An 11,055-nucleotide genomic window follows, 5' to 3' on the forward strand; every position below is an offset into this window, starting at 1 on the left:
CAACTTGGGGGGGGGTCCTCCTCAGTAGATTATGCCGGCCACTGGCAGGTGGTGAGATTTCATAAGTTTAGTTCTGGGCCCAGGAAAACAGCACGGTGAGATGCACATCATCCACGTGAATTTTCATGCTCAGAAGGTCTTTCTCACGCTTTACTCTGTGTGCATATATGTGACACTCGGTTAATTGAGCCCTTCCTGTGGCAGGGAGCCCTTCCGGAAGCTGTTGGTGCAGGGCCTGATCAAAGGACAGACCTTCCGGGTGCCAGACAGCGGGCGGTACCTGGCACGGAGTGACGTGGACGTCTCAGGCAAGCCGGGGCGTGGCACGGGTCGGGGTCGGGATCCTGATCGCGCGCCGATGATGGCAGGCAGCTCGCCACAATCGCCGGGGTTCTAATGTCGGCGTGTTCAGCTCTGGCCAGAAGCGACAGGGTTATGTTATTACTCTTTACAGCCCCTTTCCCATCTGTCTTTTTATATCCTCACACGCGGTTACTCTAATTATAGTAACTTTAATTACATTAGTTATCGCTCCCGGTTTCAGTCTGACAATAAAGATTACTCAAGCGCTCTGTAAATGCAAAACTGCTGGCACCCATGAAAATGTGAATGGTGCTATTGTCTGGATTTTAGGGTTGATGTGGTGGTGGTGGGGCGGGCGGGTGGGGGGGGGGGGGAGGTCGTCATGTGAGGACCTGGACTTTGAGCTGAATATAGCCTCCACCCTATGACCAGTGTGGCGTGGTGCTCGTGGAAACCACTGAAAGGGGGGCTGCTCTGCCCCCACCTCTAACTCTCTCTGCTTTCTCTCTCTCTCTCTCTCTCTCTCTCTGGTTTTGGATGCAATTTGGTTGTTGGGTTGCTAGGCAACTGAATAAATACTGGCGATGAAACTACTTTGTGGTAGTAATCGTCAGAAGGGGCTTCTGCCTGCCCGTCTCAAGGCTTCCTGACAGGAAAATCTAACGACGAACTGACACAAATTAACACAAATTATTTCTGTCTCTGCATAAACAGATCCGGCAGATTGAGCTTAGATTATCTTGAGCTGCTTTCCTCCCCAGTGGCTCGATAAGCTCTCTTCAGATCCATGTTTGTCTGAGTGCCCTGGCTTCACAGATCCTTACGTATCCGTGTACTTGGCCAGCGTTTAAACCTGGCCTTAATGAAGGCAGTAATTAAACTGTCAAGTAGCATGTTATGCAAACTTTTTTCCTGCCATCATTTGTACAGTTGTGTTTTTTCTTGGTACAGCACTTGTTTGTTTAACGCGTCGGTAATTGCTGGTGCCGTCTCGTCACGTTTCCGGGTGTCATGGCAGTGGGTGTGTCCGCAGACGCGGCCATCGGAGGGTGGAGATGTCAGCGCAGATCTTCCATGAATAGCCAGGAGATGGAGGCCTCGTCTTTGTGGTGTCCCCCCTCCAGGGCCTTCATCACTCCACCGCAAATGACGGCGATTAAGGATAGGTGGCGGTTCTGCTCTGCCTTAGTAGGAGTTCAAACAGAATTTTTTTTCCACTGGTTTCTGTTGTTTTTCTTAGACAGCAGAACTGGTCTGTTTGGTTGGAATAGGTTAGCGTGTGCTGGTTTTGGTTGCTAGTGCCCTCCCAGTAGATCTCCTGGTGAGTATTGCAGACTAGTTATGACCAGCAGAAACTGGATTCCAGTTAATGAGCTTTTCTGGTTTCAGCTAGTCTTGGGCAGTATCTAATTTTTCACCCTGACATACCATCCTGACTTTATACCAGCCAGGTTGCACCTGGTGCTTTCCGGCCTGCTTGCTGTGGGGTTTTGAGGGTCTATCTGAGAATGTCAAGGCGAGGTTTTGAGTTCACCCCCGAATTGTGCACCCTTTGTCCCCCCAGGCCCTGAGCCAGTGCAGTTGAGCACTGGGAAGAGACTGCAGGTGACCTGGGAGAAAATGAGCAAGTCCAAACACAACGGGCTGGATCCACAGGAGGTGACGCAGCAGTATGGCATTGACACGGTGCGCCTCTACATCCTGTATGCCGCCCCCCCTGAGCAGGACATCCTGTGGGACATCAAGAGTGAGCCGACCCTCCTTGACGTACCTCAAAAAGACACACCACACACCGATTAGGTCCCAGCACCTTCACCTCAAACACCAAGAACACAGTTTCGTTTGCCTATGCCGCCAGTTGGTGTGTGGCTCAGCGGGTTCGGATGCTGTGTCTGTAATCAGGTGGACGTTGGTTCAAATCCCGGGGACGGCAGAGTGATATCATCTCCAGTCTCTCCTGGGGCGGTCTGGCTCTCCTTTTACAAAAAAAAAATGCATGTCGGCTTGGATAAATTAGTCTGCTAAATAAATAAAATGTAATGTTAGATCTCTTATGCCATTGGCAGTCTCCCGTATCTATCAGTGGGGTACGGTGTGGCCAGGCTCTTACTTCCTTTTGGTGTCCTTGGCTTCTGTTGCGTCTCCGTTGCGTCCCTGTGATGTCATGACCCTCCTTGGTCAGCCTTCGTGTGCCGTCCCCTGTGCGCCCCTGACTCCGCTCCCTTCTCCAGCGGACGCCCTCCCCGGCGTGTTGCGCTGGCAGGCTCGTCTCTGGGGACTGGTGACCAAGCTGCGGGAGGCCCGGCAGGCTGGGGGCCCCCCCGACCCCACGCTGCTTAGCGCCAGGGAGCGTACGGAAGCCAGGAAGATCTGGGAGCAGAAGAACCTGACGGTCGCGGAGGTGGGTAGAGTGCACACCCCCTGGGCGCAAAGAACAGGATCCCAGTCCGTAGAGACAGGCTTTACCCTGCTGCCTGAAGTCCGACTGGATCCCAGTCAGAGACCACTTCCAACTCCTCTGTTTGCAGCCTCTTCCTCTGGCTGTATCTCCAAGCACTCGTCCGCCAAGTGCTGTTGCCAGGGGAATTTGCACCCCCAGATCTGGCCAGACTTACCGGGTGGAAAGTCACTGTCATCACCCCCCCCCCCCGTCTTTCTCCCTCCGTCTCTCTCTCTCCCTCCATCCCTCGCTCCCTGTTCTCCTGCGCTCCTTCACTTTACCCAAAAGGAGCAGCTGGACTTTTCATAAGTGCCGTTTTCCTTCATTACAAACTGACCTTTAGTAATGCAGACTGGTTATATCCCAGTGAGTCTCTGGTCCCATTATTAACGGTTATCAATGCCAACAAGTGGCTCTAAGGGCCGTTTGCTTAATTATAGATCCTCTTGAAATGGTGGTATATGCCTCCCCAGACCTGTGACATTCTCACTGCAGGTCACAGGTCACTACACCGAAGACTTCCTCTTGAACACAGCCATCTCTCGCCTAATGGGCCTCACCAACATCCTCTCAGTAAGTGGAAACCAGGTTTCATCATGCATGTCGTTTCCAGTTGGGATCAGGAAGGGAATGAGAGTTGAGGTTTGGACCTGTTACTGGGTAGCATCTAAGGCAGAGGTTCTCAATTGGATTAGCCACATTATTCCTGTTATAGCCTGTTATAGACCCATTTCTAGTACAAAAGTCACAAACTCGGGGGAAGGGAGGGGTGGACACAGTAAAATATGTTGAGAAACACAGCTATACATTGAATAACACTAAGGTGTACGCAGGTATATATATGCATGTCATTTTCACTTTCTGTTGCTGTAAGAAAAGGTCTGACTTCGGTTGTCGGTCAGGCGCAGAGTAGGAAGAGGAAGAGCACACATAGCATACACACCACATATACGAGAAGGCCTGACTTCGGTTGTCGGTCAGGCGGAGAGTAGGAAGAGGAAGAGCACACATAGCATACACACCACATATACGAGAAGGCCTGATTTCGGTTGTCGGTCAGGCGGAGAGTAGGAAGAGGAAGAGCACACATAGCATACACACCACATATACGAGAAGGCCTGACTTCGGTTGTCGGTCAGGCGGAGAGTAGGAAGAGGAAGAGCACACATAGCATACACACCACATATACGAGAAGGCCTGACTTCGGTTGTCGGTCAGGCGGAGAGTAGGAAGAGGAAGAGCACACATAGCATACACACCACATATACGAGAAGGCCTGACTTCGGTTGTCGGTCAGGCGGAGAGTAGGAAGAGGAAGAGCACACATAGCATACACACCACATATACGAGAAGGCCTGACTTCGGTTTTCGGTCAGGCGGAGAGTAGGAAGAGGAAGAGCACACATAGCATACACACCACATATACGAGAAGGCCTGACTTCGGTTTTCGGTCAGGCGGAGAGTAGGAAAAGGAAGAGCACACATAGCATACACACCACATATACGAGAAGGCCTGACTTCTGTTGTCGGTCAGGCGGAGAGTAGGAAGAGGAAGAGCACACATAGCATACACACCACATATACGAGAAGGCCTGACTTCGGTTGTCGGTCAGGCGGAGAGTAGGAAGAGGAAGAGCACACATTGCTACCACACCACATGCTCCCTTGGGTCACGCTGCGATTCCTGTTTTGCTCTGATGCGGGGGTGTGTCTGTCCTCAGCAAGCGTCCCCCCGCCTGGTCCTGCACAGCGTGGAGTTTGAGCAGGCGCTGGCTGCCCTCTGCGTGATGACGGCCCCCATGGCCCCGCACCTGGCCTCTGAGCTCTGGGAAGGTACAGAGGAACAGAACATTATACAGAGCTGTTTGAGACCAAAAGGTTTTCTATTGAAGTCCCAGGACTGTCTCTGCTGTAATCCCTTCAAAGCCTCCTGACCTGAGTCACTGCAGTAAAACCACCCCTGCCCTTGTCTAGTTTATGCCCACGTGTCGAAATGATAAGACTTGCTGACACAGTGATTTTAAGGAAATCCTTTGTTTGTATGAGTATGCCGCGTGCTTGCATGCGTGCAAGTGCCCCTGTTTCCATTTCTGGACATGCTCCGTGTAGAAGGTCAGGGAGTTGCGAACAATTAATGCGACATCTGGGTTCCTAATTAGGAGAGGGAACAAACAGCAAGCAGGATTTAAGTTGTACAGCAGGACTACGGGTAAGGCTTTGAAGCTATGGTAATATTGTAAAGCTTTTAGTCATATTGTACAATGAACTGGTACTAGAATGGAAAGTAGAGTGAGTCTAGAATATAGAATGTGCTGGTACTGGAATGGAATATAGAGTCAGTCCTATAGTATAGGATGAGCTGGTTCTAGAATGGAAAAAATTGGTAAGTGTAGAATATAGAATGAGATGGTACTAGAATGGAAAGCAGAGTGAGTCTAGACCAGGGGTAGCGAAACTGATCCACGGAGAACTGCTGATGGGTGCTGGTTTTTGGGATGACCTCTCAATCAGCCAATAATAAAGCAGTCGTTCTCAACTCCAGTCCTGGGGACCCACTGTGATTGGCTGATTGAGAGGTCATCCCAAAAACCCGCACTGGCTCTCCATGGATCAGGTTCCCCACCCCTGGTCTAGACTGCTAGACTGCTGGAGTCTGAAACGTCTACAATGTGGGACGTATTGTTGTCAGTTATCTTTATCTGAAGTACTGTAGCACTGCAGGCACACCATCCAAAGGGCCACGTCACAGTCACACAGATGCAAACACACACAGATTTAGGCAGCCAGCGCTTTGCCTGAAGCTCTGCCATAGATGCCTGTGAAGATCCAGCAAGCATCTTCAGCTACAGGCACGTCTGAGGCTGTTCTTCGTTTTTGCCTCACTGGTGACTGAAGTGCTCTTCTGATAATCTCATTTCCAGATTACCGGAGAAATGCATAATTGAATTCACCGCCATTTCTATTTACAGAAGACTAATACTCCGGCTAATTAAAAAGAGCTAATTAAAATTGATTAGAGGATTAGTGACTGCACAAGGAGTACCATCCTATTACTTTTTATGTGTAGTTTTGTATCCAAATATTAAATATCTAACAACAGGTGGTAATAAACGAAGGCTCTAAGCCAGTGTTTCCCAGTCCAGTTCTTAGGGAACCACAGTTGGTTCATGTTTTTGCTCCCTACCAGACAGTTCACATTTTTGCTCCCTGCCAGACAGTTCACATTTTTGCTCCCTGCCAGACAGTTCACATTTTTGCTCCCTCCCAGCTCCCAATGGAAAGAGGGCGTGGCCTAGAGCCTGTTGCTGTTTACCTAGCAGGGCTGGCATGTGGGAGTCCCATGTGGTCGTCGTTAAAACAAGGCAGACGCACAAAACACCAGTCAAAGACCCCAGCAATAAGAGTAAGGGCTGCCGGTAATGTGCACAGCACGCTCCCTGTGTCTCATCATCAGCTCGGGAGAAGAGCAGCCCATTGTGGCGTTTTTCGTTTCACGGTTGGCAAATAAGTGTGGCCACCAGCTGGGGTGAGGGGGCTGTAAATAAGGGACAGGCAGCCTCCGTATGTGACTAACGGGGGCGACCGTGCCCTGACAGGTCCCCGTGTCCTTCTGTAACACGCGTGTGTGGGCCCACAAGAGCGGAAACACGTATCCTTCCTGGAGGTCTCATTCAGGATACACATCAGCAAGCTGCAGCCATGTTTAAAATTAGACAGGGGGGCAGGCGGGGTGGAGTCACTGCTAGTTCCACTTTTGGGTTTCGGTTATTCTGCCCTGTATCGGGGTGGGGGCACGGTGTACCCAGGGAGTCAGTGCACATAAAGATCGTAGAAAATGTTCTGGTTTTACGTGTTCTGTTCTGCTCCTTCACAGTCTTGTCCGCTGTGTGCCTGGTCGCGCGGGTGCTAGACCCCTTTCTCTGATCTCCTGTTCCCCAGGCCTGACGCGGCTGCCGAGCTCTCTGAGTGCTCTGCTGTCTGTCGGGGGTGATGTTCTGCAGCAGCCTTGGCCCAGTGTGGACCCAGAGTATCTGGAGATCCCAGACACCGTCGACGTGTCAGTCCGGGTAAGGACACAAGATGGATGCACTACCTCAATGCACATCTCGCCCTCTATTCGGGTGATGTGTGGCTCTGTGGGTCTGGCCTCTGTGCTTGTGATTGAATCCCATCCTCAGCGGGATAGTCACATGTCTATTGGGCCCTTAAAAAATGCCCCTACCCCCCTGAAATGCTCTAGGGGCTCTCTGTAAATGACCTGACCATGGATTCGGACCCCAGCCTTCACTCTCAACTCTATATGTGTATGTGTCTCAAAGTAGAGAAAGGTCATTTCTCATGACATTGCACACTAGCTGACTGCAAACTCATTACACATGCTCTACACATTTATTATCGTCTCACGCCTGTTACACAGCCCTCGCTATGCTACATGTTAAATCTGTTTTACTTACTATAGTGTTACACACCTGCTACACATTCTTTACACAGCCACTGCACACCTGATAACTCATTACTTGCCTGAAATACACTCACTATCCTGCTGCAGTGAGCTGAAGAACATGTGAACCTTATGAAGCACGAGGGGGCCGCACTCCCGAGGTTTCCCTGTGTGTGTGTGTGTGTGCGTGTGCATGTTTGTAGGCGTGTGGGTGTACATGTATGTATGAGCGTGAATGTGTGAGTGTGTAGCTGTGTGTCAGTGTGTGTCTTTCCCCTGACAGCATCGTAAAGACCAGCCAGCTGGAAGCACAGAAGCCATTAAATGTCTCCCATGTTTCTGTCTGTTGGACCAGTAGGGCCAGGGGAACTTGTGCAGTTAATGAGACACAGTCACACGTGTGCTCTGCCACACACAGTCCCAGACACACACACACACACACACACACACACACACACAATGTTAGGTCCGGGTAGGGGTTAAGGTTGCCATGTTGGGATTACAGTTTTCCCCATAGAAATGAATGGATAGTCCCCACAAAGATATAATTTCTAACCTGTGTGTGTGTGTGTGTGTGTCTGTGTGTGTGTGTGTGTGTGTGTGTGTGTGTGTGTGTGTGTGTACGTAACCAAGCAAAATACAAGGCTTTTGAAATTTTTACTTTTTTGATTGCATCCACAGATCTTTGTGTGGACTTGAAACACAGTCCCCACAAGTCAAAATTACAGGTTTTTATCACATTGTAGAGAGCATTTGGTCCCCACAAGGTAACATAAAGCTAATCCCCACACACACACACACACACACACACACACACACGTCCGCGATGGCGCTGCAGAATGGATCTGGGCTCTGTTCCCTCCAGCGCTGCGGTTTAACGACATGAAGCGCGGGGCTGTGAAGTGAAGCTGCTTCTTCACTCATGAAGCCGACGTCAGGATGCTGAGCTCCGCTCGGGGTTAGAGACACGCTGCTGAGCCACGCGGAACGCCGCCGCGCCCCGACTCCTCCGATCAAAGCGGAGATTCCCTTTGTTTTTTCTTCCTTTTCATTCTCCCTGACAGCAGCCAGACTACAGCCTGCCTAACGCCTAACGCCTGACGCCTAACGCCTGACGCCTAACGCCTGACGCCTAACGCCTGACGCCTCGCTGCTGAAGCAAAGCTGGGGGTGTCTGGCACATTGGACTTGGTCAGAGTCAGGGTTGTGCTTTGTGGGGGTGGCTTCAGTGGGTTTGGGGGGGTTGCGTGCGGCAGGCTTCTGGGTTTAACAGAGGACGATTGTTACAGTACAAGGGTTTGATAGTATTCGAGGGTTTTTGTGCCCCTCCCCACCCTTGGCTGTGCCCCCTCACATGTAAGTGTATCATGTTCCTGCCACCCCCTGTTGTGCCCCCCCAACCATACATTTGGGCGTTCCTCTTTACAGTTTACGCGTTCCTCTCCACTTCAAACATCCATAAAACCTGTTTGTGGGAGTTTTACGCAAAAATCTTCTGAGGGGAGAAGAAAAATGATTGGTTCAGAGAGATAACCAATCAGATTGTAGAGTGGGTTGGTCCAAGTAACTAGCGGACCAAGACATCTGATTGGTTGGTCCCTCCTCCTCTAGTTGCTTAGACCCACCTCCTCATTGGTTATCGTTCTGAACCGATCGTTTTTCCTTCAACTCACAGAACATTTTTGTGCAAGTAAAACTCGCATGAGCTTAAAACCTCATGGCTTAACCTGACAGAGTTCAGCTGCTCTTTGAGTCACTGGCATTCTGCAGGTTCCTAAACTTGTGACTCAGTAACATTACGCTGACAAGTCCAAAGTCCCATAACTGCCGTGACAAAGTATGGCAAATAAACAATAGTGCAGATAGGGAGTTTACAAAAGTTGATAATATTCAGTATCGTAATAATAAATAGCACGGCGACTGGAGCAAATAAATACAGTATGAATGTATAGATATGGATGTTTATATGTATGACAGAATGGGCCCATTGACCAGAGTGCAGCATTCTGATGGAAGAGTTCTCAGAAATCCATATTTGTCCTCACAGATCAACAACAAGGCCTGTGGGGTGGTAAGCATGCCCAGGAAAGTGGCCCAGGATGTGGACGAGGTGCGGCAGCTGGTGCTGGACAGCCCATTGGGCCTCCAGCATCTTTCCACCCGAACCATAAAGAAGGCTATCCTCTCCCCCAGGACAGCACTCATTAATTTCCTGGTGGAGGACTGACCAGTCCGCTGACTCGCCGCTGATTGGTGAAGCCAGCTGTCAATCACCGAAGCTGTAATTTAAGTTACTGCTGAAGATGGGGTGGGCGTGTATGTATGATGTATTTGCAAACTGTCTGTGGTAACCAGTTAGCCCTCATCTGAGGCAAGCTGGATGACTGATATCTAATAAAAGAGACCAAAAATATGGGATTGTTTTTAGAGGCAGAAAACCAGCAGCCCTCCCCAGTGTAACCATAGTCCTTCTGCTGCCTTGATGGTTTTCAGTCATTTCTGTTTTATTAAACACTGAAACGGCACTCAAAGTTCGGGGCCTGATTCCGCAATTCTGCACCCCTGTGTCCTCATTCACCTACATGCTGTGTCCACATTCACACCTACATACGCAGTATTTCACACATGGCTGCTAACCCTTCTGCCATACAGCTCCCAGTTCTGGGTATTTATTGTATGATTTATTTGAAATCAGTGGTGCTGGGATTTCACTGGGTCATGCGGATCTTTCTCATTCCAAATCACTCCAGCTGGTATGAAGCTTTCTGTTTTATTCCTGATTTTTAATTCATGGCTTTGACTAACTCTCTTGCACCAGTTGTTTATAAGTGCAGTTTAAAATGTGTACAAATGGTGCTTATAGAATGTAGAAGCAACAAATGCAGCCAACTTTGGTTTCAACATTAGGGGGGTTGAGGTCTCCACGCATTTAGGGAGATAATATGATTATTGGGGAGGTTGTATTAGCTGGTTCTGATTCATTTGGGGGTGGGGGTTTACCGGTAATCTACATCCATGACTGCAGCTGAATTAAGTGTACAAAAATGTCTTTATGAAGAAAGTCTGCAACGGTAGGGCGATTATGGTCTGGTGTTCCAGCTGTTGGCGGCAGTGCCACAGACAGATGTGTCACTCCACTGGATTGCACCAACATCTGGATCCATTCTCTAGACCCTTGCTGTCTAAGTCTTCCTGTCATCCTGTTAGTTCAGATAGGTAGATAGGGAGTGTGTTGTTTGATATGTAGGTTATTCAGAAGTATGGTTAACCAACAGTAACCAGGGGGTGACGTGTGACTCAGTCGGTTAGGGCACTGCCTGTGATCAGAAGGTTACTGGTTCAAATCCATAGATCAGCAGAGAGATTTCACCACTGGGTCCTTAAACAGGGCAGTCAGCACTATTTTTTTTTTTTTTTTTACAAAATTTTGTGCTGTAATTGTTATAAATGTGTGATTGAGAAATAACTCATGTGACACAGCTCAGGATTTAAACTCCACCCTGTACTCTTCCCGTATATTGACTGATTTTATGGGTCAGTCTATACTAGATACAGTGCAGACTTTCGTCAGTCTATACCAGATACAGTGCAGACTTTCGTCAGTCTATACCAGATACAGTGCAGACTTTCGTCAGTCTATACCAGATGCAGTGCAGACTTTCCTTCATTTGAATGTGCAGATTCCTCGCCATTGCTGTAGTTTTTAGTCCACTATGTCTCCCAGCACTGGCATGAGTGGTAGTTGGATGCAGCCATGCTCTCACATTCCCCCACTTGCCAGGAAGAGCCCAGTTCATTGTGAGTCCTGGCATGAAACTCAAACACAAGTCACCTGAGTAGCAAGCATAGCTGTTACTGACAACTTGTGGTA

General features: G+C 49.4%; 1 protein-coding gene across 1 annotated transcript in view; it reads left to right on the plus strand.

Annotated features, from left to right (window-relative positions):
- lars2 (leucyl-tRNA synthetase 2, mitochondrial) overlaps nucleotides 1-9,736 on the plus strand; it is a 34,394-nt gene extending 24,658 nt beyond the window's left edge. The window contains exons 15-21 of the mRNA XM_072716197.1: nucleotides 205-308; nucleotides 1,868-2,050; nucleotides 2,535-2,704; nucleotides 3,239-3,316; nucleotides 4,465-4,576; nucleotides 6,683-6,810; nucleotides 9,232-9,736. Of these exons, the coding sequence (XP_072572298.1) occupies nucleotides 205-308; nucleotides 1,868-2,050; nucleotides 2,535-2,704; nucleotides 3,239-3,316; nucleotides 4,465-4,576; nucleotides 6,683-6,810; nucleotides 9,232-9,411 (955 nt within the window). The 3' untranslated portion in view covers nucleotides 9,412-9,736. The remainder of the gene's footprint in view (nucleotides 1-204; nucleotides 309-1,867; nucleotides 2,051-2,534; nucleotides 2,705-3,238; nucleotides 3,317-4,464; nucleotides 4,577-6,682; nucleotides 6,811-9,231) is intronic.
- The last annotated feature ends 1,319 nt before the right edge of the window (nucleotides 9,737-11,055 follow it).

This window comes from Paramormyrops kingsleyae, chromosome 9 (assembly GCF_048594095.1).
Source record: "Paramormyrops kingsleyae isolate MSU_618 chromosome 9, PKINGS_0.4, whole genome shotgun sequence".
Taxonomy (NCBI): domain Eukaryota; kingdom Metazoa; phylum Chordata; class Actinopteri; order Osteoglossiformes; family Mormyridae; genus Paramormyrops; species Paramormyrops kingsleyae.